This window comes from Anas platyrhynchos, chromosome 5 (genome assembly GCF_047663525.1).
Source record: "Anas platyrhynchos isolate ZD024472 breed Pekin duck chromosome 5, IASCAAS_PekinDuck_T2T, whole genome shotgun sequence".
In the NCBI taxonomy this organism is placed as follows: Eukaryota; Metazoa; Chordata; class Aves; order Anseriformes; family Anatidae; genus Anas; species Anas platyrhynchos.
The window spans coordinates 2,775,081-2,802,226 of record NC_092591.1 but is presented as its reverse complement, the minus strand read 5'-3'; the positions used below and the strand labels follow the sequence as shown (position 1 = coordinate 2,802,226).

Below are 27,146 nucleotides of genomic sequence, written 5' to 3'. Positions count from 1 at the left end.
GACACCTCTGCTCCTGGACACACCCATCCCGGTCACCCCAGTCCCGGGACACCCTGGTCCTGGACATCCCGGACCTGGGACACCCCGGTCCCGGACACCCCCAAGTCCCTCCCGGGAGCCCCAGCACAAGCACACAGCCACCCTGAGGGTTGATGCTCAGCACCTTTTTATTCCCAGCACAGAAATCCCGGGGTGCACCACAGCTGCTCCCTCCCCACCAGGCTGACCCCTGTGGCACCCAAATGGCTGGGAGGCGAGCTCAGAACCGGGTGGGAGGTGAGCAGTGAGCGCCCCAGCACGGGATGGAGCGCCCCAGCACGGGATGGAGCCCCCCGGGTGAGCCCCTGCCCCGTCAGTAGTCGCAGCTGCCCTGCAGGTAGGTGTCATCCAGGAACTCGGAGTAGCAGTCCAGAGAGCAGAAATAGCAGACGATGGGCGCTTCCGTGCCTCCCATGTTGTCCACCAGGACCACGGTGTGAGCCACGTGGTGCAGGTTCATGGTCACCGTGATCTGGATGAAGCTGCTCAGGCAGGCGCCGCCGCACTGGCACGTCTTGGCCACCTCCAGGTCTTCGCAGAGGTGAGAGGGGAGGAGGTGGCAACCGTAAGGGAGTCTGTTGGGTGAGAGGAACGAGCGTGAGTTCAGTGCACAATCCATCAACCACCTCCAACAGAAACACCCTTCCCAGATCTAAAACGTGCAACCACGTCCCCGAGTACCACGGATCTGACCTCCAGAAAATGCTCCAAAAAGAGCAGGGAATTGCCAGAGGTCACAGCAGCCTGCGTGGCAGTGCCAAGGAACTGGACAGAGAGAATTAAAGAAAGGATTCAGGAGGAAACGGGTGAGTGTGCTGCTGCTCTTTTCCTCCATCGCATCACTGACATTCGATGACGAGAACAAGAACTGCTGCTGTTTAAATCCGCAGCTGAGCGGCAGTGTTTGGGGTCCAGCGCGAGGAATTTCCCCGCAGTGCTTTGTTACCTGCCAGCTGCGGAGAGCACCGTGCCCAGCTGTCACTGGAGACCCGCAGAACAGGAGTGACTCACAGCCAGGCTACACCTACGCACCCCCAGTGCCTTCTCCCTGCCATCACTCACATAGCTGAGGCTCCTGTGGTTCTGTTTTTGTCACCGTCTCAATTTCAGGACTTCCTTTGCTCTGATCAGGGCGCACACAATCCCAGCTCTGGTGCTTGCTGAGAATGCCACCATGAGGATTGATTTCCAAACGTTTGCTTTTGTGTCTTCTCTCCGTTTTCCTCCCTTCACAAGGTTTTTACACTTATCATCACTCCCATTTCTTGCTCTGTGTTAATGGCAGACAAGGTTTGGGGCATTTGTGTGTGTGTGGGCAAGGGGAGCCCCTTGTTTTACCAAGACTCCCTGAGCAGAAAGCAGAAATTGCAAAACCCCGGCAGTTTATGTAAGGAAGCGTGGAGTTTGCACCCTGTTAACATCTCCAAGGTCAGGAGTGCCTGAGATTTGCACCTGAGCGCTCGGTTGCTCAGCTCATTTCCAGGGCGTGCCCTGCATGCCTGTGGACACCTTTAGCACTGACCTGTGAGCAATTAACCCGGGACTGCGGGGCACTCCCCATCCCCAAGGCAGGAATTGGCAAGGAACGCAGTTACGAGGCCTTCCCGGCTGTCTCTCACCCCCTTCCTGTACCCATGACTCTCTTCCATCTTCTTGCTCCTTTTTCCACCCAGAAAAACGAGGTGGGAGCAGCACCAGATGGCACCGGAAAAATCACAGGCAGAGGCACGTGGGCGAGCGGAGAGGAGCAAACCCCGTCACCAGCAGCAGCCTGATGAGGGTGACGTTGACCTGGTGTTAAATGGTTTTAAAGCTACCCCTGAACTGGGCTTCTCTGCCTAATGGGGGGCCCAGTCGTCCTGCAGCACCCTGCTAACACCTCTCAGCTCGTGCTGGGTGCTGTTTGAAGCAGTCTGATCCACCTCTGTAGCTCCACGGTGTGTGTGGAGGGCAGCTCTTGCCAGAACTGATCTCACAAGGGCTCACGGACCTCCCACAGGGCTCCAGTGCACTTCAGTGTCAGCACAAGGTGAAGGGCAACTGTGTTTGAGAGCACTTTCCAAGCCAGAGCCCAACACAAAACATGATCTGTGCCACAAAACCCACTGTGCTGTAAGCTCCCAACTCTAAAGAGCTGGTAGTAGTCGAGGCTTACAGGGCTGATTCTCTTTCCCTGTGGTTGGGCAAGAATATTCCTTTACGGAGCCCCCACTTTGTGGATAAAAAACATTTCATCTACGGCTTTCCCCAAATGCTTCCCAGTCACTGCTTTGCTACAGGGACCTGCATTACCCTGTATAGTAACGAGATTAAACTGCAAATGGGATTCAAAGCAGCTCTAACTTCATGAAGAGCAGCTGCCACTAACAGGAAAAAACAAATCAGGGAAATTTAGGCTTGACAGCTTTGAGACAGAGTAGGCGAACTGCGTGCCCACCATGCTGCTCTTACCTGTAATTTACGGTAGCTCTCGCGGCACACTCTAATAAAGTCAATGGTATTTTCAGCTGTATGTTTGGAACAAGAGGGTTAGGCTGCTCAAAAGGGTTCCCAAAGAGATCCAGGCTCTCAAGACAGAGTTTCCTAAAATCACTGGGCAAGAAAGGAAGTTTGTTTCGAGCTGCCGACAGAAAGCGCAGATGATCTAACTGGCCGATCTTGAATGGCAACCTAATCAGCTCGTTGTCATCCAGCTTCAAATTAACAAGTTCTCGCAGCTGGCAGAACTGAATGGGCAGTGCTTTAATTTTGTTTTGGCTGAGGTCCAAGCACTGGAGAGACTTCTGAAGGGTGGAGGTGCACAGGGCACTGCTGAAGGTCTCCAGGTGATTGTCGTGCAGGTTGAGCTCCTGAAGGAACACCAGGTCACCGATGGTGGCCGGCAGCTGCTTAATGTGGTTATGGCTCAGGTCGAGTTTTCGGAGCTTCTTCAAGCAGAGCACGCGCGTGTCGATCCGAGCGAGTTTGCAGTACGAGGCCTGGAGATGCTCGAGGGAATAAGGGAAGTTCTTGGTGAGTGGATAGTCTCTTTTTGAAGTTATGATCATTTTTGTTTTCGGCTTCTCCACTTCTGAAGTCTTCGCTGGTACCAGAGCTGAGAGCGGGAGAGCGCTGATGTTGGTCCCTTGGTGAGCCAGTCTCACGGCTGAAAGGAAATTCTTTAAATTGCTGGCATTTGCCTGCAGAAAAACACAAGCGTGGAATCACAAGTTTATTATTCTTGCACTTATCTGTACCACAACTTTCTGAACTATTTTGTACACGTATCAGGAGACGCTAACTCAGCAGGGAGCAGAACTGGGAAGGGAAATTCAGGCTTGTTTGGTTCATGTGCTGTTTGCAGGGTTTAAGAACAAACGGCAGGCAGTCTGAACGAGCAGTTAGGACCTCCCTGAACAATCCAGATCGAACAAACCATGGTGTTACTCAGAAAAGGAACAAAGCACAGACCTCACAGCTGAATGCAACGTACAGAAAAAGAGCCCGACGCGCCGGGATGTTCCTAACCTGCAACGTGACAAAAGGGCAGTCAATGAAAACACAAAGAGGCAAAGCAGAGACCTAAAATCTGAAGCATTTACTTCCAAAAGCTGCTAAGAGTGGAAGCTGAGGTTGAATTTGACAGAAAGCAAGGTGGAAAGCTTCACGGCAGGTTAAGCGAGTGCTTCTGGCCACAGGCAGCACTGCTCGGCTGTGCCAACATCAAACGAAGGGATAATTATTTGCAGCCCTTTGTGCAAATAAGCTACCCAGGAAATTCTAAAGTTAAAAAATGATGCATGTGTACAGCCCCAATTCATCTCATTCACTGCAGGAAACAACAAACGTGTGAGTTTGTTCTTGGAAAATGTCTTAGAAACATCCCAGCTGGAACCTGCTCGTGCCTTGAGACCCCACTTGTGCACCTGAAGTCTCCCGTGCAGCACAACAGAGCGATGATCCCAGAGACTTCTGGATGTTCAACAAATAAAGGCATAAAAGGTCAAATGCATTTGACTGCATTGCTAACCTAATTATTGGTCTTCTTAATTATCCCATGCACATCTGTTCTCTTAACTCCCAGTGTGAAATCCTCCAGAGACGGGGAAATTGCACAGCAAAAGCATTTGTTATCTAGGACTGCCCACACCCGTTATCTCAGCCAATCTAAAACATTTAGCTGTGTGACTCCCCCTAATTACAGGCACATTTGTCAGATTTCCAAGTAGCTAAATACATTCAAAAGGAAAAAGAGGTCCTCCAGACGTGTAGAGACCCAACTTAGAATGAAGTTGCAGGCAGTAACTCTTTGCTCTTGAAGTGTGAGACACGACAGATACCTGTTTTTTTGTAGCCAAATTCTCTAGGATGTCTGGAATAAGTTTACACCATTAACGTGACTTGAAAATAAGAGCACTTTGTGTTCCAGATCCTTAAAACGCATTTCCACTCTAATACCTACATAAAGGCAACGTATCTGCAAACCCGTAAGGATACGTTGAGAAAAATTCTAAGACAAACACGTGGAAAAAAAGCGAAGAATTAGCTGGAAGCGCTCAGGAAGCAATTTTCTGCCACAAGACTGAACTCTTGACCACAGAAAAGACGTTGGAAAACTGAATTAATTTGTTCTGCCTTAGAGGTCCAGAGTTAAACAAAAGATGACGAGGCAATCTGAGACTACACAGATTTCAGACCTTGCATGCAGCGCAGCAGGCACAGGCCTGCTGAAGGGAAAAATAAACAAACAAACAAACAAACCAACAAAGCACAGCGACTTTAGTGCTTTTGCTCCAGGGTTAAATGCTCCAGACTGACGTTTCTCAACTTAGTTTTTGCTGGGGTTGAACACAGCAAATCACACCACCTGGCAGAGCACAAAGAGTGCAGGTTACGCTGTAGTTTTATGCAGTCAGCACAGCCGTACCTGGAAATTTCTTGTTCTACAAAGCTTTTGTCTGTTGTGAGAGTTCAGAAGCCTTTCTGTAATAAAATTATAAATGACTAACAGAAATAGAAAAGAATAGAAACAGAAAAATAACCAATCATCTTAAACTGGGTTTCCAGATTCAGTGCATTTAAGGAGGGACATACAGAATCACTGGCTTTGGAAGAATTTAGTGTATTTTTTCCTGGAGCTTGACAGTATGAAGGTAAGCCTTGTGTACAACACGAGAAGGAAAGATCTAACTTCCTTGGAGCAACTGTGATCAGCTTTGTACAAGGTCAAAATTCCAACTCCTGCTTCATTAGATTCTGTGGAGACATTCTTTTCAGCCAAACAACATCATTATCATAAAGAAAACAACAGATTTAGTTCTTAATGAAATTATTCCCTGCACTGGCATGCAGTTTTCTTACAGGCTCTATAAATGCTCTAAATTAGATCTTGCAGCACTAAGACACTGGACTTCTCCTTGCTGGTTTTATACCACTAGTAAATCTTCTTCCACCAGGCCTGCTGTTGTACCTGTGTTCTGAGAAACTTTTCGACTTTTCACACTGCAGTAGAAACTTTCAGAGGATGTAAAACAAGAATGTTTTAGATCTAATGCAACGTGCATGACTTTTTTGGCTGCACACGTTTGCTTTCCACAAAAAAACAAAAAAAAAAAACAAAAAAAACTTAATGTTATTGAATTTAGGTAAGTACTGCTTATATTTGACCCTGCAACGTGAACCACTCTCCTTATCAGACTGAGGCCGCTTTCTGTACCACCACGGCCTTCACTCCCACACACAGTGTTTCCAGATCATTGTACCACCATGACTCTTGCTGCAAAATCTCAGGCTACCACAACTATACTCAGACTTATACTCACTCGTTGGTCGCAATCCCAGTAAAACAAGTGCTTTTTCTTTCCAGGAAGCCACAGTCCCAAGCGTGGACTCATTTACCTGGTTTCTCAGGCAGACATTGCAGCCTGCCCCGAGCTCTGCTCAACTCTGGCAAGACTGGGGGCAGCGCCTGCTGGAGCTGCAGTTTGGACAGACCCCATGCCTCTCACCTCAGCCTCTCTGAGAAAATATTCTACTTGGGAGAAAGAAGCTTAACTAGTGATGATTATTGCTGCTCAGTACAACACCATGAAGTTATTGACTGATCTCCTTCAGGTCAAAGGACCACAGCTGAAACAGAAAGAATGATTTTCCAAGTAATAAATCAATATGTTTTGCTTTTATTTACAGCCTAACTCCAAGGTTTAGAAGATCTGTCCCGCTTTCCTTTTCTATGAGGGTACTGAAGATTAGAGGAACAGCCACATAAAAAAAATAACAGCACTGATACCAAATGCTAACGTGGTGTTTTTTGGAGGGGGGGTTCAGCATCAATAAAAACATGTTTACATCTTCCAGGTGCCCCTTGAACCGGCTGTGGACACGTCGGTGACTTCTGCTTTCAGCCTGGCACTGAGGCCTGGCGGTGACCTGCCGAATGTGTCCCAGCTTGGGGACAGCAGCGGGCACGCTGTGTGCCCCCAACACGAGCATGTTCATCAGTTTTTAATCAGAAAGGGTTTGGCAATGCCCTGCTTCATAGGACCTGCAGCCCAAGAAGTGGGATGAGGCAGGTGAAAGGCTTCTCTCAGAGTAAAGGGACGAGACCTGACAGGGAGAGGGGGCATTCCTCCCACAGGGGCAGAAGGAAGGAGGCTCAGGGCACAGCTTCTCGGGGCTGGGGACCCGGTGCTGCCCCTTTTTCCCCAGCAGGGTCCATGCCCGTCCCGCACCCACCTTGCTGAGGCAGATATCCACAGCAGGCTCCCGGAGCCGCAGGGTGGCTTTGCCCTCCTCCACGAAGCGGGTGAAGCACCGCTCGACGTTCTCCTGCACCTGCAGGGGAGGAGAACGAAAAGAAGAAAATCTGAAGGGCGAGGGACCCAAAGGAAGGGATAGGGACCGAGGGGAGCCGTCCCCGAGCCCCACACCTTATAGCGAGAGCCGGCCCGGTCCCTGGCCGTGCACACCATGAGGTAAACGGAGCCGCCCCCAGCCCCGCCGGGCGGGCGACCCAGCGACAGCAGCGCCCTGGTGGCACGGCCCCGGCCCCGCAGCCCACAGGAGGGCAGGAGGCGGCTGAGCACCTCCACCTCGCACTGCAGCCGCATCGCTGCCCAGCCCCGGCACGGCGGGCGGAAAGGGCTCGAGGGCGGGAAGGGAAAAGGGAGGAAAGGGAGGGACGAGGAGGGACGGGGGAGGGAGGGAGGGAGGTGATGGAGGCGGCGGGAGCGGGCGCCGCCTGCGGGTGGCGGCCGGAGAGGCAGGGGGGAGAGGGGAGACGGGGGGGGGTGAGGGAATGTGGGGGGTGTGGGGAGTGTGGGGGGGTATGGGGGGAGCTGGGGGTGTGAGGGGATATGGGGGGGACTGGGGATATGGGGGAGCTGGGGCATATGGGGGGAACTGGGGGATTGAGGGGACTTGGGGGAGCTGGGGGTGTGTGGGGGGTGAGGGGATATGGGGGAACTGGGGGTGTGAGGGGACATGGGAGGAATTGGGGGTGTGAGGGGATATGGGGGGAGCTGGGCTGTGTGAGGGGACATGGGGCAGCTGGGGTTGTGAGGGGATATGGGGGGAATTGGGGGTGTGAGGGGATATGGGGGGAGCTGGGGGTGTGAGGGGACATGGGGGGACTGGGGGTGTGAGGGGACATGGATGGAGCAGGGGATGTGGTGGGTGTGAGGGGAGACAGGGGACTGAGGACATGGCAGGTGTAAGGAGGTGTGAAGGGGTTGAGGGGACAGTGGGTGTGAGGGGACATGGGGGAGCTGGGTGCATGGAGGGTGTGAGGGGACTTGTTTGGAGCTGGGGACATGGTGGGTGTGAGGGGACACAGGGAGCTGAGGGGTATGAAGAGGTAGGGGGGAGCTGGGGGCATGGTGGGTGTGAGGGGACATGGAGGGAACTGAGGGGTGTGAGGGGACAGGGCGGAGCTGGGTTCACAGTGACTGTGGTGGGACATGGATGGAGCAGGGGATGTGGCGGGTGTAAGGGGAGATGGGGAACTGAGGACATGGGAGGTGTGAGGGGATGCAGAGGGGCTGGGTGACAGCAGGTGTGAGGGGACATGGAGGGAACTGGGGACCTGGGACATGTGAGGGGAGATGGGAACAGAGGACATGGTGGGTGTGAGGGGACGTGGGGGGAGCTGGGGACATGGTAGGTGTGAGAGGACATTGAGGGGACATGGAGGGAACTGAGGGGCATGAGGGGACAGGGGTGAGCTGGGGGCATGGTGAGTGTGATGGGACGTGGATAGAGCAGGGGACATGGCAGGTGTGAAGGGATACAGGGGACTAAGAACATGGCAGGTGTGAGGGCACATGGGGGAGATGGGCAGTGTGAGGGGACACGGGTGAGATGGGGGCATGGAGGGCGTGAGGGGACTTGGGTGGTGCAGGGGACTTGGTGGGAACTGGGGATGTCAGGGGATGTGGGGGAGCTGGGTTCATAGTGTGTGTGAAGGGACACGGATGGAACAGGGGACATGGCAGGTGTGAGGGGACAAGGACGAGCTGGGTTCATAGTGGGTGTGAGGGGACTTTGATGGGGCTGGGGACATGGCAAGTGTGAGGGGACACAGAGGGAGCTGGGGGGTATTGAAGGGGCATGGGGGAGCTGGGGGCATGGTGTGAGGGGACATGGAGGGAACTGAGGACATGATGGCTGTAAGGGCAGATGGGGACATTAGGTGCGAGGGGACATTAAGGAGCTGAGGACACGGCTGTGGGTGCCATGCCCCATAGATTTCTGCCCTGCAGTGACAGCAGAGACATCACCCAGTGACAAAGTCACAGAGACATCACCCAGTGACAAAATGAAGGGACAGAAAACTTCATCCGGGCTTCCTCCCCCAAAATAGGGTCTGGGGGTGTGCGGAGGGACTCGTGTGCCCACTAAAATCACTCAACCGCCTGCCACCTTCACTCTGGTGGCGGCTCGGGCTCCCTAAACACCAGGAGAGTTGCGATGAAGAATTTTTTTCCCTCAGATTTTCACAACCCGGCACCCGCAGGAGGCGCTGCGGAGCGGGCGGCGGCGGCGCTGCCATATCCGCGCCCCGCCAGCAGGAGGCGGTGTGGGCAGCGCGGCTCGGGGGGCTCCCGGCAGCTTTTTGGGGGCTCCTGAGGCAAAATAGTCAAAATAGTGCTAGGGGGGGGCAGCAAAAGGAGCCCGCGTCTCTCTGTGTTGCCCAGGCTACGCTGCAGTGGCTATTCACAGGCGCGATCCCGCTACTGACCGGCACGGGAGTTTTGACCTGCTCCGTTTCCGACCTGGGCCGGTTCACCCCTCCTTAGGCAACCTGGTGTGCCCCGGCTCCCCGGGGCTCACCATATTGATGCCGGCCTTAGCGCGGACGCCCGCTCGGCATAGCGCACTGCAGCCCAGAACTCCTGGGCTCAAGCGATCCGGCGGGCTCAGCCTCCCGAGCAGCTGGGACTACAGGCGTGCGCCACCGCGCCCGGCCACCGCTGCCCGGCGCCAGCGCTACTCCACTCCTCCCGCCGCTGACGTCACGGCCGCCGCCATTTCGTGAGGGCGGGATGGAGCTGAGGGGAGGGAGGGGGGAGAGGTGCACGCCGGGAGGCGGCGCGGCGTTGATTAAGGCAGGCGCCCGCCGCCATCTTCCTCTCTGTCAGGAGGCGGCGCGGCGGGCAGCATGGGGCACCAGCAGCTCTACTGGAGCCACCCCAGGAAGTTCGGGCAGGGCTCGCGGTCCTGGTTAGAGCGTTTCTTTCAGTGTCTGGGGGCTTCAGGCTCCTCTATCCGCCCCCCTTCATCCCTTTCTAACCCTCCCCCTCCGCCGCCATTACGCGCCCTGACCGCTCCCTCACTCTCTCTCCCTCTCTGTTTGCTCCTCACAGCCGCGTGTGCTCCAACCGCCACGGCCTGATCCGTAAGTACGGTCTGAACATGTGCCGGCAGTGCTTCCGACAGTACGCCAAGGACATCGGCTTCATCAAGGTGAGCGCTGGGGCTGGACGGTGAGCGAAACGTGTTGTGTTTTTTTTTTTTTTTTTTTTTTTTTGCTTATGCCTCACGCCTTTCTTGTCCTCTCGCAGCTGGATTAAGCGCTGGGAGGATGAGGCTGTCGACGGATGCTCCTGCGGCTTTACCCGGGCCTCCCTGATCCACCTGCAGCATCTCAGCGCGGCTTTGCTCAATAAATGTTTTCCCTGCCAATCTGATGTGTGTGTAGCTGCTTTCTGGGGCCTCGTGCCTCGTGTTCTGTTACCGGGTCTCTTCTGGAGGAGTGGGTACTGTACTGGAGACAGGCCTGTATGATCCTGCGCTGGTGTCCTGACTTTATCCCCACAAAGCCATGCGGTCTCAAGAGTGCTACAGCTTCTGCCTCTGAGCCTTGAGGCAGCAGCCTGCCTGCTCTTAGCTGCTTAGTGACTCCCTCTGCCATCTTACTCCTAAATCCTTGTGCTGTTTAGGTATTGCACCATTAGTATGGGTTGGTATGTTTGTCCTCTTACATGTAATATGAATCCTAACATTTCCCGTCTAGCTAATTTGGAGGTGGAGTGCTGAACTTTAGTCATGCAAATACTACTGATCGTGCTTAAAAACTTACTATCCCTTACTTATGGTTCATACATAATGATTGGTGAGGGTAGAATGTTAAAAGTATCTGTTGGGGCTGTCCTACCCAGGCTGTTTTGTTTTTTTTTTTTTCCCCCCCATCCCCAACTGTTGCTCCTGAAGCTACTTTGCAGGAGCTTACTGACCAGTGAAGTGGAGTTATACCTGAAATGGCAAATGATGCCTTCTTTCTGAGTGCTCTGAATTCAGTTTAGGAATTCTTGCTCTTACCAGTCTAGTGACTGTTAAATGACACAGAACAAAGTGGGTCAGGGTTTGGGGGGCAGTGGGAACAAATTCTGGTGCTGGTGGCTGGAGTATTTATTCCATGTGTTAAAGCCTCACTCCTGAGGTGAACAGGGCAGTGTGCCTGGATCCTCGTCTTCTGTGAGTACCTCTCGGAGCTGAAGCGTGGCTGCGTCCTGTCACAGCTCCTCTCCAGGTATCTGCCGTGATGGAAGCATGGAGAAATCTGATAGATGCCATGGGCATGAGCTCAGCATGGACCTGTCAAGCAAACAGGCGTGCCTGGTGTCACAGCAGGTGGCATCTGGTGAGCTGTAATGTCAAACATCCCGCGAGGAAGCTGCGTGGGGATCTGAGGTGTGTTTACAGCAAAAGCCAAAGGGCTGTGGGGGTAATGCTGCAGGCTGGTGGCAGCAGCATGAAGCTCATCGACTTTTTTTCACAACTGGCCCATTAAACTGGCATAGCAGCATGTGCTGCAGTGGTTAGTTAGTTCCAGTGCTTTAGGAATTACCTGAAACTAGTTTGAAATTTGCTTCAGTACTTGGTAAGTAACGCTAAAAGTGAGCTAAAGCAACTGTGGGTTAGCACATTTGTTCCCCAAAAAGAAGGTATTGCTATTTGAAGAGCTGCTATGTTAGCTTCATTGCAAGGGGACTAAACCTGCAGTGAACTGCAGGGGAGGAATGGATACACCTGGGGTACTAATCAAGATTGATTAATAGTTAAAGCCTGCTACAAAAATTGAAAGGTAGCTGTAACAAGAACCTGGGAAGGGCTGGGGGGACAGGAGGAGTCCTGAGAGTGGTCAAAGTGGAGGCCCAGAGAGGGGGGAGCCTTGAGGCAGTGTGGGGTAAGAAGGGCACCGAAACAGGAGCGAGCTGTAGCTGAAAACTTCCCAGTGTAAAACTCAGTTTGTATGCTAAAAAAAGTTCATCTGGTGATTGATTTTCCAGTTTCAGCTAAGACACAGGTGAATCCTACGGGGTGTGTTTGTTTGGCTTCAACATCACTGATAGTCAGGAACCACTAATTGCCTTTCTAGCCAATTACCGAATTTCTTATGTCAAGGGGACTCATTGGAAGGCCAAGTCTTTTGTTAAATGTTATTTTAACTAATGCTACAATCTTAGATTCTTTTTGTTTCAAGAAAGCAAGAGAACAGCCAGCTTTTCTGCCACTGGCCTCTGCTCTTGGGCCCCCAGCAGAGAGCTGGGAGCTGTGGTGTAGAAGCTGCTTTCTCAGCAGCTTTCTTTGGGCTGACATGGTCTGTCCAAAACTGTTACCAACCTGTCCATGTCCTGGAGCATGAAACCCTCTGCGTGATGATGGAGCAGCACCCTGACACCAAACCTCTGCCAAGGAATAATGTTAAGGAAAATTTACTGACACTGCCAGTGGCTGCGTATCCAGACACATCTCTTCTTACCATGAAAGATGCTTCTTGTTTTTATTCTGTCATCTTGTCATACACACCTGACCATAGTGTAAAATTTCAGATGCCCTTGGACACCTCCTTTCTCTGCCCTGTGTGGGTGTTGGGGCACGGCACTGAATTACGCTGGGGCTCCGGGTCTGGCAGCCCAGTGCCCGAGCAGCTGGGTTAGCTGCGTGATGGAAACTCGTAATAAAAAAGGCTCTGTACCAAACAGCTAAGGAATCCAATCGAAAAGCAGATTCCTCTGTGAAAACACAAGTGAAAGATGTTTTTGAATTACTTTGCACACATTAGAACACCTAAATTGTCACTTGGTAATTTTGTAAGCACCTTAAATAGCCCTGCCTTTTTCCTGTTCTGCTGCTCCCATCTTTTAAGTCTAGTGGGAAGGTGGCGTAGTAGAAACTACAACACCTCTTTACCTTACTCCTGCCTTAGCCAGGTATTTATTGCCCAATATACAGAGAACACTAGGTGCCAAAACCTTGAATTTCCTGAGCTCATTGTGAAAATTGCATTTTTTTTTCCTTCCTAAAGCTGACAGTTACAGGCTCTGAAGGTGCACAGATGTGAAGCTCAAATTTACTTGGAAGCAAAATGATTTATAAAGAGCTGCTGATTCCCCTAAAGAACAGGCAAAATCAAAGTACTCTTCAAGGACTGCTTTAATAGCAAACAACTAATACACATTTTTCTGTGGGGAAATAATGTTGCCTATTTGAAGCCGTGCAGGAGATACTGATACCTTTTCTCTGAAAGAGATGAACCTCTAATTGCTGAAATAGAGTTTATGTGGGGTTTGGAGTGTAGGAAGAAACACTAAATTGCGCTGGATTATGCACCAGATAAAATCTGTGATTATCAGAGGCTCCAAGAGGAATTTGCAGAGGTTTAGGTAGAACACCATCTTTTGAACTTGCCCTGAGGCTAGAGAAAAATGAATCTGCTTGGTATGCTTGGGTAGGAGGCAGTGCAATTCCTTCAGGCTGCCTGCAGCACAGCAGGTGCTGTGGATGCCTGTGTGCCTTGATGCCATCCTGCACAGCTTCCCAGCCTGTGTGCAGAGCTGGTCTTCAACCAACTGATCAGTTTTATGGTGGTGGGAGGATGTGGGACCAGGCTGAGGTGTTTTTTGGGCTGTTGTCCCGTTTGCAGCATCTCGGGATGAGTGCCAGGCCTGGCAAGGGGCTCCCTGTCACCTCGACTGGATCCAATTCCTTGCCCTGTGTGCATGGAGGTCTGGGGGATGCTCTGGTGTCAGCAGAGGCCACCAGAGAGCTGCAGAGATCCCCGACCTGAGAGTTGTGTGGCATTTTCACTGTTAATAGACCGATGGCTTTCCTATTAGACACGGATGATCCTTCCTCTTCTGCTGGTGCTTAAAGATGCAATTGTGTGGTGGGAAGAACACCAGGTGCACCCTGCGGGGATGGGACAGCAGCTTGCCCAGGGCTGTAGGTGTCCCAAAAAGTGACATTCCTGAATTTCTGGGGGAGCAGGCTCCACCTGGAGCAGTTTGTTCCAGCTCACGTGGGCTGCAGGTGATGCTCGGAGCGGAGCGTGCTGAGCCACTGCCCCCACAGGCAGGGGGAAAAGGACCGGGGAATTTTGGGGAGTTTTACAAAGAAAACGGGGTGTTTGGCTGAGGTCAAGCAGGCTCAGGGTGGGAGCTGCTGCTCCAAATGTGTGTTTAATGCAATATTCAGCACTGTGGGGTCCTGGGTCCCACCTGGTCCAGCAGGAGCTGACCGCCACGAGCAGGACACCCAAAGCAGAGTCCTGCCCCGTGCCCTGTCCATCCACCAGACCAGGAGGGACCTGGGGGTCTGCGGCCCCACAAACCAGGGTTGGAGTGGTCACAGCAGCGAGCACTGAGCACAGCACAGCTGTTTGTGCCTGGGTGCAAAGCTAGATGGCACAGTCAGCCCGTGGTATCGCTGCTGCGGCAGCTTTGCACAGCCTGGCTGCCAAGGGGGGGCCAGAAACTCTCTTCTTTTCTCAATGTGACATCAAAAATGAGTTTTCAAATCTTGTCTTTTTCTCTTTTTTTTTTTTTTTTCTTTCTTTCTTTTTTTTTTTTTTTTTCTTTTTGTTCCTTATGTTTTTGTCTGCAGCCAGCTGACCCAGTTCCCAGGACGGCCCTGATCGCACTGATACCTGGCAGGATCGCTTCACAAAACCAAAACAAATGCAAGTGCTTCACCGCCAGCCTCGTGCTCTAGTCCTGCACTTGCTGTCGTTTTGGAGAGGAAGGTTAAAAACCTACCCAAAGCAAGAAAGCCCCTTTATCCCCAGTCAGGTCATCACTGTCTTTCTCCTGAGCTCGTGTGTCACTACATGAAGTTGTGCAGAGGGGTGCCTGCTGGGTCGGCACTACCCCGGAATTTGGGACCATTTAATCATAAATAAGTTTTGGTAAAGTCTCAGCTCCCACCTGTGTGTCACTTCACGTACTTAAGTGCTTGGATGCTCTTCTGAGTGCTCTTCTGCATGCTCTCTGCTTGGGGGCAAGCATCGCTTCTACACCAGCGCTCAGCCCTAGCCCCAGCAGATTTGGGTAAAACGCACAGATTTGCCACCCTGACTTCTGCAGATGGCCAACACCAAGCAGGCTGACCCCGCAGGCGCACTCCACAGTGACACTCGGCTATCGTGGGCCCTTATTTTGTGGATTTTGGCTCCTCTGCTGCCCCATCCCAGCGCCTGGAGGAGCCCCTGGCCGTGGGGTGCAGCACCCCACCACGTCCCTGCTCCGAGCACTTCATGGCGAGAGAAACGCCTGGAAAAGGCCGGCCAGATGGGATCTGGCTCACAGCACGGCGAGCAGAAGTGCTTCTAAATAAAACGTTCTCAAAGACCGGCATTAGGCATCACTGGCTCTCTAATTCGTGCCGCTTGTGGGGAGTGTGTGTTCGTCGCAGACAATGTTTATTTATGGCATGTAAAATCTATTTCAATCAAATAATTTCCATAACTGAATATTTATGCCAACATCCACTGAATGCTCCTTGACTAAACTGAAAACTATTTATTCAGTTATAAATGTTTACTTGTTTAGTGTTAAAACTGCTTTAAACAAACTTAAAAATCAAATTGACATCTTCCCCGCCAGCAGGATTTTCCCTGTGTTCCAGACGTTGGCTGGCTGAGCACTGTGTTTTATTATTGTAATTTCAGTTCAAATAGCCTCTGTATATTTATGGCCTCTAATGGCACTGACTATCGGCGTGCCAAGTCCAAATGCAAAGGAGCTGCTGCCGCTGTTCCCAAATATTTTGGTCGTTTTGAGGCCGAGTCAGGTAGAGTAGCACTTCACTGCCCCAAATGCTCAGCATTGTCTTAAATAACATCGTGCTGAGTTAACTCTGTGTCTCACTGCCTCGCTGTTTTAAAGCCCAGGAGACTTTTAAATGGGGTGAGTCCCCAAGCATGAGAGGTTGGAAGAGGTATTTGGGTCTCAAGGGATTGGTGGCTTGGGGAGCAGAGGGTTTTGGAGACCCTAAAGGGAAACCTGCCTGCAGGGCTGGTGGCACCGGGGTGGGCAGCACGTGGTGCCACCTGTCCCAGGGTGACAGTTAATGGAAGAGCTGCAAAAAATCGCAGAGCACTGCCATGTGCTCATGGCTTTTGTGCCCCCAGAGATAGTGGCAGTGGCCATCAGCTGCCGCTGCCCCATCGAAGTGTCCTGCCTGTCCCACCCCAGCCAGGTCCCAAGGATGCGACCACCAAACCCAGCTACCCATGGTGCTGAGCAGGGCTGAGCAACGTGGTTATTCACAGCTTACAAAATGAATTTGTGCTTTGCAGTAAGGGTTTTGCTTATTCAGAGCCTCTGTGCTGCACTCCGTCCTGAGCTTCTCCTTCATCCTCCTGTGCCGGCAATACCCGTCTGCAGAGCTGGGACTTCGTGTAGGAAATGTGTGAATTTTAACTAGGATTTCACACGCACTGCAGAAATCCCCTCCTAACCAAACACCTGGGATCCTACTGTGTCTGCGGTGCCTTCTGATGGCTTAATTACTTCTTGCTTTTCTGCTAACTCCAGTGCAACAACGAAATTTGTGATCCTGCTCGGAGCAGCGGGTGAAACCCAGCCCCTGCCTGGGGCACAGCTTCGCTCAGGGCAGCTCCTTGCTCAGCTGATTTCCTTGAGGATCTGGGAACACAGACAAAAATCCTTTTGTGCACGTGCAGGCACTGTTTATCACTGCTTTGGTTGTGTATACCCTGGGCAAGCACTACACAAACCCCGGCAAATAGATGGTCTGTGGCTTGGAGGAGCAGAAAATCCCCTGGAGTTATACCCCGAGTTTACAGCTCCTTGTCTGCAGCACTGCTGCGCTCACAGCAGCTGTAAAACTTGGTTACGTTTCCCCTGCTCTCTCCTGGTGCTTGATGTAAGGGTGGTGGCACAAAATCAATGCCCAGCTCCGTGCTCTGAAGCATCCATCCCAGCTGCAGGGCTCGGGGCTGTGCTGTGCTTGTAGGATTTGGGCCACCTCCTGTGTCTCGTCCTTCCCAAAGCTCCGTGGGACGAAGAGGTTCCCACAGATCTGGGTGTTTTTGGGCACAGATGTGTGGGTCTGGCTGTGCATCACTTATAGAGCTCAGGATGGGTTTTGTGGGGATATGGGATTTGCACACTTCTGTGTTTTTGGGGAGCATTTGGTTTGGACTTGAATGATCACAAGCACATGATGTTTTTTCCCCTATGTGAGGTGAGACATGAAGTTATAGCTAATTAATACAACTTATAATAAAAGTTCATTAATACTATTAAAAAATCCGATGCAAGTAGCAGGAAGGGAGGTCATATTTTAGGATCACACATCCAGAAACACATCCCCCTTGAAGGCAACTGCAGCAGAATCCCATTGGCATGGGGTTTGTGGCTTACCAGGTCCTCTTGCTGTGGGGCTGTGGGAGGAAATCAGGGTTTGTCCTAATGTCTTAATGCTTGCCCTCTGTATCAGTCCTCCTGTGACACAAACCCGACCTTCTCTGGCTTGAGGACAGATCGAGAACAGGGCTGAAACCTCAATTTCTGTGATAAGGAGGGGAGAACTGACAAATCACCCTTAGATCTTTTATTACGGAGCAGTGTCATTTTATCTTACCCCTGCTAGTGCTGTGGGTCAGAATACACAGCAAAAAGATGAGTTCTCTTCCACTGGCAGGTTTGCACCCTAAAAGCTGTTCCTCTGCTGCTGGCTGAGAGTCCCATGGGTGACTGAAGTGAGGAGGGGACCCCAACACCCGTGCACCAGGCTCGGGTGAAGGAAAAGAGAATGTAAGAAAAAATACAGAAGGAAATGTTATTTCCCCAGTGCTTTCCTCCCAGAGAGGTGAGAGTTGCTCCGGGGTTGTGTGGGTGGAACCGGGCAGGGCTTTGAGCATCCAGATGCCCTAAACCAGAGGGATGTCGTGCTCTGAAATGAGGCCGTGAGCTGTGACACCTGCCTTTGGGTGACCTGAACTGCCTGCTGCCTAAAGATGAGACCCCTTGGACACAGATAAGTGTGTGTGTGCCCCTCCAGGGGCTGACGGCTGAGGCTGGGGGTGCCAGGATGAGCAATGGAGTAGAGAAACGCATGGGCTCTGCCGCGCTCACTCCCAGCCCCGGCAGCAGCAATAGAGCTGTTCACAGCCCTGCTGTCCGCAGGAGGCAACTTTTAATTACTCTAAAATAAGCACACATTTCTGGCTTTTTGGCTTCTGTGGGTGGATTTATTTATTTTCCGCAGGGGGATGGAGCGGACCCGGTAAATAACTCCCCGCAGCTGCAGCAGGAAAGGTCTCGGCGCATCTCAAGGGCTGGGTATAGATTGATTTATGGGTTTAACAAGCATGGCTGGGTAGAGAATCATGCCGATATGGTTTCAAAGTCGTGAAGAGATATTAATCAAAATTAAGGCTGCTCTAAGAAGGTATCCGAGCCAGCAGCCTGGCTCTGGCTAATTGATGGCCCAGCTCGGGCTGTCCCTGCAGAGACAGCAGAAGGACAGCTCCGGCGGGGGGCTCGGCATCTCCTGGCACATGGAGAGCCAAGGAGGGAACAAAAGGTGTAATGAGGAGTAATCAGAGTCAGTTAGGGGGATGGTGGACTTGTCCCCGTTGATTATGCCACATGTGAAGGGAGGAAATTATGAATGGAAACGTGAAGGGGAAGCAGCGGTGGCATTTCTAGAGCTGCAGCCTGAAACCTCACGTTGCCAAAGGTCAGGGCTGCTCGGACAGGTAGTGAGCACCAGTCCCCAAAAGAGTTTTTTTTTTTTTTTTTTTTTTTGGCAAAAATCTACCAAGAATTTTCAAACCCCGCTTTTCACTGGTCTGCACAAGGGGAATGTGTTGTAATGTGAAGATTGGGCTTAAAGCCTTTCTTTTAGGGAAAATTGTGTCTGGACTCCTCTGCCTTGCCTCCAGCCAGGATGCACACCACGCTTTGCCCACTGAGCTCTGACTTTACCTTGCCCTTGGTCTTTGTGACACAGGGTAGCCCTGGACACGTCCACATTATCCAGGCTGTACTCACACAAAACAGCGGAGCCAAGATAACCTCTTTCTATGTCCTGAGCTCTTGCAGTGGTCCAAGTGTGCCAGGAGGTCTTGTTGCAAATCTCCACATCCTTTGGACCCACTGACAGCAGATGGGTATGGATTAACTGGGCTCCTTGTGAGGCTTCTCAGTGAAGCCTCCGAATTTCTCCAGGCATGCTCAGCATTGTCTCAGGCTTTGAAGAGTTGTGCAGGAGATCCCATGGGATTAGCTGCAGACATCTGGGGATTTAAGAAGTTTCCAAAGGGTATAGAGGTTTGATTGCTCATCCAAGCCAAGTAAAGCCCCTGATAATAAAAGTTATTTGCACTTTGTAGTTCAAATGATGGCTGCCTGGGGCTCTAGCCTCCTTCACATAATGAGTTTTGCCATTAAATTAAATCTGAGCTGCACTGAAGCCACTTGTTTCCTGCTGGGAATTTGGCCAGCCACCCATTTCCTTCTTCAAGGAGGACACAGCCTCCATACCCAGCTGGGCCTGAAGATTTTGGTGTCCTTTCTTTGGGGCAAAGTGCCAGTGATTCTGGCAGGTCTCCTACCCAAACCCGACCCCATGTCCTGCATAAGGCAGGCTCAGACTTGGGCTCTGCTGGCAGAACAAGATGTCCCTTCCTGCAGGAATGCTTGTCCTGGGCTCTGCTCCCACCAGGTTTTTGCCAGGGACACTTCTTTGGATCTGTGGGATGAATGGGGAGTGTTTAGGGCTGGGGGTCAGTGCCTGATAACCTGATGCTGTTGCACAGTCCAGAAGGACGCAGCTCTGCTCGGTGGGCCTGGTGATTTTGCTTCTCAGAAGCAGTGCTCTCACTGACTTTGGAATGATTTCCCCCTCTTCCCTTCCTCTTCAATCACAGCTCAGGCGTAACTCAACAAGATGGATACTTACGGTCATGAACATGAGAGAAGAGGGGCTCCTCCGTGTGCCTCTGCCCTGTTCCCTGCAGCTCAGCTTCCATCAGGGCGTCCATCCTCCAGGCAGACAATGCCACATCAGCACTTCACTGCAAGAAAGCTTCTCCAACTCCGTCCCCATCAAAGCCCACAGCAGCCTGATGCAGTGAATTCATCAGCAGTCCCCAGAAGAGCTGCAGTGCCTGTCCTCATCTTCCTTTAGCCTCGTGCCACCGCTCCATGCTGAGGACGAGCTCACTGCGGAAGGGCCAGCGCAGCAGGAGGCTGCCTGCCACCATCAAAGTGGCCGTTTTGGGACAAAACTCAATTTAAAGCATCCTCAACTTCCCTGAGCAAAGGCACAATGGTGGCCACCTCGGGATCCATCCAAGAGCAAGGATGCATCGGGGTGAGCCACCATTTGCTTGGGTCCCATTGATCTCTGGGTGCAAAGAACCATGTGTCGAGGTACAACCATGTGCTGGAGTGTGGAAGCTGGTTGATGCCCCTCGTTCTCATGCCCCCCTCACTCCCAAAGGAGTTACCCACCTCCCAATGGCACCCGACGCTCTCCTTGTTAGAATAAATTACAAGGATCAGAGCCAGCTGCTCGGTTAATGCTAAAATCAGAGGGAAAGGAGACCGGACACTTTGTTCCTCGCTGACCTTGAAAACCAAGCTGGCGAATGCAACCTTTCATTTCTTACTGCTCCGGGATTAGTGGGATGAGGTCAGCCTGTAGCACTAATTCACTTTGCTCTTAACTCATTTCATTACATTACAGGAGAGCATCGCACTCAGCAAGTGTAATCTTCTATGCTATTCTCCTCTTGTCTTTGCTTTTGTCATAAATTAAATAAGCTACTGACATTTTCCAACTATAAAGATTGATTTTTTTTTTTTTTAGAACTGTACTGGGGCAAGTGATGATAATTTATACATCTTAAAGTTGTCCACTTAGTTGTCTCTCCAGCTAGTTATTCTGTCAGCCGCTGAGCTGGCTGCCTTTTCCTTTACCCATGCTCTCAGGGGCAGGCTCTCTCCCACTGGAGAAGAAGCACTGAGTCTTCAGATTTCCTTCAGTGATGAGCACAGACAGACCTGAGGTGGGCACTTGGCTCCTGTGAACTCCAAAATGAGAGCTCAGGCTGATAGGATTTGCTGTCCCCTTTTGCGAGCAAAGAGAACACAACGTAGATCCTTGGCCAAAATGCAGGGTCCAAAATAACCCATGCTGAGCAGAAGCCATCTCCCAGTCTAGACGTTGAAGTCTAGAAGTTGACTGCCCTGGCAGTATTTGAAGCCCAATGATAATCCAAGAGGACATGGCTGAGACTTGAAGCTTGGCTGTTGATTTTGAACATGAGGCGTTGAAAGTTGTTGTTCGTTGTGAACCACAGGCTCCAGGATCCACACGGCATCTGACGTGCCTGTGGGCTGCTCCCAGGACAAAATGTTAGCTGCTCAGACTCCTTGAGCAGATGGTGGTGCCTCCTAAAGCAGAGTGAAAGGGCCCCAGCGCTGTGATCTTCTGGGATGGTAACGAGGCACCCTGGTTAGGGGACATCCCTTGGTCAAGAAGGCTGTTGGACCACTGGCTCTTTCCTTTCTTCCTTCCTTCCTTCCTTCCTTCCTTCCTTCCTTCCTTCCTTCCTTCCTTCCTTCCTTCCTTCCTTCCTTCCTTCCTTCCTTCCTTCCTTCCTTCCTTCCTTCCTTCCTTCCTTCCTTCCTTCCTTCCTTCCTTCCTTCCTTCCTTCCTTCCTTCCTTTCCTTATTTATTTATTGTCATGTGTATAATAGAAGGTGGACTAAGTGACTGGAAAAAAGGGAGCTTCTGGACTTTGCCTAGCTGGAAGGGGTGAGCTGGCTTAATGAAGATTAAAAGCCAATTGACTGAAAGTCCCTGTGGAATGGAAGAAAGAAGAGCCTGCACTAAAAATAATGTATTTCCAGGAGACAAAGTGTAGCATCTGTGGGGAATGGCAGGTGGGACATTCCGGGGAAGGTGCTGAGGAATGCGGGCAACTGCTCAAAGAAATCTTCATTGGTCTTAGTCAAAAAAGATGCCTATATGAAGCAGACAATAAGCTTGATTACTAAAAATCAGGATAAAAGAATGATGCAAACAAAACTTGAAAGGCTGAAATGGAGAGCAAAGGGCACCAGGGGAAGCTGTCTCCAGGCGTGCTGGAAGCAGAGCAGATGAGCACGGCTGTGCTGAGCCAGCATCAACCGGGAGATGACAAAACTGAATGGGAAAACTGGTGTGGGAATAAACTACCTAAAAAAATGTTCTGAGAAAACCTGAAGGTTGTCAGTAACAGATTATTATTATAATTTTTTTGGTCCAGCAGCAACAGTCAGCTACATAAAGTGGGGTAGGAAAGGACCAGCGAGCAGAACTGGAGAGCAGGACCTGGGCTTGGTGCCCTGGCAGGTGAGGGCTCCTCTGGAAGAGCCATGTGCTATATCTGGTGTAGACACAGGAATCAGGCTTTGAAATTTGTTCTGCAGTGCTGATTTTATTTATGCACTTGTACTAACAAAGGAAAGAAATGCCTGGAAGGTTATTAAGTCAGGTCAGGCATCACAGGGATGATAGGATGAAATAGACTGTGGCCAGGGAAGTGGATGAGCACTTCTTATCTTCAGCTGTATGGATCTGTCCATTTTTTTCCAACATTTATGGCATCATACTGTTCACAGTGTGGAAATCTGCTACCTCTGTGCACTTGATTCATCTCCCAACAATCTTTTAAAGCATCATGATAAAGCATCATAAGGACACAGTACTTTTAAAAAACAATTATTTGATCACTCTGAGGATGCCTCCATGCAGCAGTTTTAATGATCAATGAAATTTTATCATGTTTAGAGGGGTTACATGTGGTATCCACAGCTGCTGTCGCTGGGGTGAGCAGTAGGGAACCACATCCATGTCCCAGTGCAAGGCTCTTCCTTGTCGTGAAGCCCGTCCTCTGATCTGGGGAGTGCAAATTGCATTTTAACAGATATAACCTATGGAAAAATATTATCAACAAAGGAAAAGAAGATTAACTTCTTGCCTGGAGACAATGTTTGAAGATTTTACAGATAGGGTTGTACCTGCTAAAGCCGGCACTTGGGGAACAGCGGGGAGATACGGCTCGTGATACACCAAATAAACCAGCACCGTTTTTCATTAGACCTTGCTGGAAACGCTCTCCTTTCAAGGTGCTGCACCTGTGAGCTGGATGCTTCTGGAGCTGAAGCTGTTTTCAGTGCTCACCAAGGAGCTGTTTACCTCTATTTTTATTCAGAGTTCTTTGGCAGAAGGAAAATCCCCCCTTTCTTGCACAGCTGATGTACTGGGGCTGCTTCCAGGTGTGGCTGTAAGCTCACCATGGTTTGGGGTTGGCGTTGGATCTGAGCCCTTAGAAGTAGGACTGGGCTGATGTATTTCATGAGGATGCACTTTTGGCTGGTTTAGAGCTTGTGCTAAGCATCAGAGGCCAGTGATCGTGCCTTGCTTTTCAGCTGCAATATCTGATTTAGGATGGGAATAATTTTATTTTCTGGCTTGAACGGTGTAAAAATGTGAATGTCAGAACAGAACTTTAGCCTGTGTGTTAAAGCAGCCCGGAGTCTATCCTGATTCTCCAAGACGAGTGATTTCAATGCAAAACCAGAGAGGACTTTTTACATGAAATCTCATGGAGCAGGCTGCCCGGGGAGGTGGTGGGGTCCCCTCCCCAGAGGTATTTAACAAGGACAGACCTTTGCTCTCCCCAAAGACTTTGCTGGGTTGGGCTGTACTTTGTAGTTTGAATTCCTGAGAAAATGAAATAAGCAATTGCTGACTTTTCCCTTAATTCTTCAGCTTGCTGCCCAGTTCCTACCTCATTTGGCAGAGAAGCGGAGCTCACCGGAGGTATAACACTTCCACGTGCTATGAGGACAGCTGGCCGAGCAGAGGAGAGAGACCTCTGAACAGCACTCCTCTGCAGGAAAGGCTGAAGTGTTTGCAAAGCCCTTATTAGACAGGGGAAATACACAGAAGAGCAAGTGCCAACATGAACAGAGAAAACATGAGTTATTTAATAAGTTTTGCAACCCAAAACTGTGCATGGGATGAGCTCCGCCAACACTGAAGATAAATGGGGGAAACTGCTGTTATCGAGGGTTTTTAGGGGTGGGCATCTCTGGCAGAGCCTGGTGTGCTCTCATGTTCTTGCCTGGGATCAGCCCTGGCACTGCGGGGAACCTGCTTGTTTGCCCTTGTGAATTTTTGGAGATAAGCAGCCTGCTAGGGTCTCATCCACATTTTGTGCATCACTCTCGATTAACAGAGCCCTGTGCTCGCTGCAGAGCCTGGGACACTCGGTTTCATTCATCTGATACCTCTGGAAGCCCTGTGTGGTTACTATTAACCACACGGGACCAGGCAGCTCCCGAGGATGGGTTTTGGCAGAAGGGGCTCTGGCAAGTCGGGTACCACTACTAGGGGGATGCTCTGGGTGACACGATGCACGTGAAGGGAACCACGAGCTCCAGGTGAGATAAGGAGAGTGATGGTGTTTAAGGACCAGAAACGGCTGCTCCTGCAGCCCCATGCTGAGGTAGGAAAGTTTCTGGCCTTGGAAAAGCAGCTGGTTCAGAGCAAGCCTCAGCCATGCAGCAGAATTAGCGGCTTAGCCCCGGGCGATGGCTGGGTTGACAAACCGGCCTCTCATGTCCGCAGCCTGTTTTGAAAGGAATATTAAAGCTGTGACATCCATAAAACACCGGGGCTGCAGCGTTTTGTTTCTTCTCAAGAGCTGCTCACAGAGGGAGGCTAAAAAAAGGGATACTCCATCAAACCCACCTCCCCACGGACAGGCAGCAAACCACCAAACCTGCACCAGCAAAGGGCATTTCTGAGAACAGGAGGGTTGGTGGGGGCGAGGGAAAGAGCATCCCGTGCCCCAGGGGGATTAGGGATGAGTCTGGAGCAAAGCAAATAGATTTGAGGCCTCTGGTGTGTTCCTCCACTGCTGTTGCAGATATGCCTTTGCCCTGCTCTCCCCATCACTTCCCAAACTCTCCCTTCTGAAAGCCCCAGCCCCATGCAGTGAATCCCTGTGAGCCTTTTGGGGCTGCTCACAGCCTGAACCAGCACGCCAAGCACCCCCTTGGTGAGGAGGAGGATCGGTGCCCAGGGAGGTCCCTTTGGATCCAAAGAACAATAACTCCTGGTACAGGCTGTCATTAAACTTTTTCGGGGAAACTTGTGCATCAGTGGGAGAAGGGGACGGGGGATGGAGGATGAGGAGGCAGCACCTGTGGGTGGGGAGGAAATCAGGGCAGGTCACTTACCTGGGAGCAGAAGTTGGCACCCAAGTGGCCCTGGGAGCCCCGACAGTGGTGATTATTTATATATTCAAACAAACAGCTACCCTATGTAGCAGTAAAAATAAATAAATAAATAAAAATCATCCCTTAATAGCAGATCATCTGCCTGAAGTTATTATTTATAGAGAGAAATGGCAAATGGAATTTCAGGTTGTCCACGACAGCCTTTGCTGAAAGGATGTGTTACAGTTTGGCTGCATATCTTTTTTTTTTCTTTTTCTTTTTCTTTTTTTTTTTTTTTCTTTTTCTTTTTCTTTTTCTTTTTCTTTTTCTTTTTCTTTTTCTTTTTCTTTTTCTTTTTCTTTTTCTTTTTCTTTTTCTTTTTCTTTTTCTTTTTCTTTGCATTTTAACCCAGTGGCTGTGCTGTTGGAACCTGGCTCTGCCACAACAACCCCAGGACCTGCACCCCGCATACCACCAGGTAAATCCCGGGGTTTAATGTTAACTTAACCCGTGTGTGGGATTGATATTTCCTCCATCCCTTTGGCTGGGCGAAAGCTGAGCAAAAAAAAAAAACCAACTCAGCCAAGCTGAGGTTTCCTGCAGATGCATCAGCAAGCTTTTAGCGCCTGTTTTCATTTGATTTGGTTCTTTTCCAAGGGAAGAGAAGTAATTTCTCATGATGTGTCCCACGTCTTGTCCCTATATGCCCAGGACCTCTGCCCCTGCTCCTGGTCCTCAGGGCCCACCGGGATGGGCTAAAGCAGGGCTGTGCTCACGGGCTGAACCCGACCTGTCCCAGACCTGCACGGGGGTGCAGGAAAATCTCCTATTTACAGCCTGCAGTGGGGGATTATCACCACGAGTGAGTTATTCAGCCTGCTCTGCAAACCCAAAGCCACTGCATGGATGTGTGCAGCAGAGGGGAGAGGAGACGGAGCCCTCCTGGCTGCTCTCCACCCTGCCATGCGATGCCCACACGCTTTGAGCAGTGGGACCTCAATCCCTTGTGGCCAGAGACCCCCCACCAGCCTTTTCTCAACCTCCTGCCTCTGCTTTTGTGAGGCTGCCGGGCCATAAAGGCTGATTTATCTGCCAAGAGTGGAAACACAAATAAAAAATGCCAGCAGCGCTGACAGATCTTCCCCCCCCCCACCTCCCAGGAAGGCATAAAACTTTAACAAGGAAATGAAACTAAGTTTGTGCAGCGAGGTTAAAGTTGCATGAGGAACGTTTTTGTGCTCGGTGCTGGCTGTGATCTCTGCTCAGCTGCAAACCCAGCCCTGTGCTGCCACACGACCCCCAGATCCTGCAGGAGCAAGGACATCATTTCCAGCTTCAACCCGGCCCCCAAGCCCATTTTTTTGTGGTCAAAACAGTGATTTTTGGCTTGGGAAAGAGCATCTGCTGATGGGGTCCCAGCCCTGCAGGGGGGTGATGCTGGCTGGGGGGCACCAGGAGGCTTCCCCTGCTTGGGACCTCCCAGCCCTGTGGATGCAGCCCTGTCCCTGTGGGTCTTTTGGCAGGGTTTATAAGGTGATAATTAGCTCCAAATGCTTCTGTCAGGGTTTTAGCATCTCTGTTCATCTTACCTTAAACAGCTGAAGTGGGAAATCTGTTTGGGCTGGTGGCACTGGTGACGTTGGTGACATGGGTGACAAGGACAATGAGCCCATTTTGCCTATAGCCAGGGAGCACTGGGCATCTCTCGGATGGCAGCTCACTGTTGGGCTCTTTTTCTAAGGGCTTTGGTCTTTTTTTGAAGGGTTTTGAGTGGCCTTCATCCCACAGGCACGTGGAAAGGGGGGATTCCTGGAGGACGTCATAAGACCTGCTGAAGAGCTCACGTCCCACCTTTAAACCCCCTTTTTTTTTGTCTCTGGCAAGATGTGGCTGATGGCACAGGATGCTCCCACGGGGTCTGGGTTTTGGAGGTGAGGATGTCAGTAGATGGAGCTGTTTATTAATGTTTCCGTGTAATTTACAGTGCGTAAGGATGCTCCAGTGCCATGCGGGCCTGTGCCTTGCTCAGCACCAGGAAAAAACCTGCTGGGGTCCCTCTGTCCCCAGGCTGTCCCACGGTCCCCGCTGCCTCCGTTT

The 27,146-nt window shown here is 51.1% G+C and overlaps 2 protein-coding genes across 2 annotated transcripts; one reads left to right on the top strand and one right to left on the bottom strand.

The window, feature by feature from the left end:
- Window positions 1–143: 143 nt before the first annotated feature.
- On the bottom strand, window positions 144–7,186 carry LRR1 (leucine rich repeat protein 1). The gene is made up of 4 exons (XM_038179864.2): window positions 6,948–7,186; window positions 6,754–6,852; window positions 2,491–3,218; window positions 144–614 (listed from the first exon to the last, which is right to left on the bottom strand). Exons 1-4 carry the CDS (start codon window positions 7,125–7,127, stop codon window positions 353–355), a joined length of 1,269 nt encoding a protein of 422 aa, XP_038035792.1. The 5' UTR covers window positions 7,128–7,186; the 3' UTR covers window positions 144–352.
- Window positions 7,187–9,576: 2,390 nt separating this feature from the next.
- Window positions 9,577–10,205, top strand: RPS29 (ribosomal protein S29). Its single transcript, XM_005017404.6, has 3 exons — window positions 9,577–9,738; window positions 9,882–9,981; window positions 10,080–10,205. Exons 1-3 carry the CDS (start codon window positions 9,677–9,679, stop codon window positions 10,086–10,088), a joined length of 171 nt encoding a protein of 56 aa, XP_005017461.1. The 5' UTR covers window positions 9,577–9,676; the 3' UTR covers window positions 10,089–10,205.
- The last annotated feature ends 16,941 nt before the right edge of the window (window positions 10,206–27,146 follow it).

Coding starts and splice junctions, on each gene's coding strand:
- LRR1 (XM_038179864.2), bottom strand. CDS start 7,127: ATGCGGCTGCAGTGCGAGGTGGAGGTGCTCAGCCGCCTCCTGCCCTCC. Junction 6,853..6,947: donor GGGCCGGCTCTCGCTATAAG/GTGTGGGGCTCG, acceptor CCTCCCCTGCAG/GTGCAGGAGAACGTCGAGCG. Junction 3,219..6,753: donor TGGATATCTGCCTCAGCAAG/GTGGGTGCGGGA, acceptor GTTTTTCTGCAG/GCAAATGCCAGCAATTTAAA.
- RPS29 (XM_005017404.6), top strand. CDS start 9,677: ATGGGGCACCAGCAGCTCTACTGGAGCCACCCCAGGAAGTTCGGGCAG. Junction 9,739..9,881: donor GGGCAGGGCTCGCGGTCCTG/GTTAGAGCGTTT, acceptor TGCTCCTCACAG/CCGCGTGTGCTCCAACCGCC.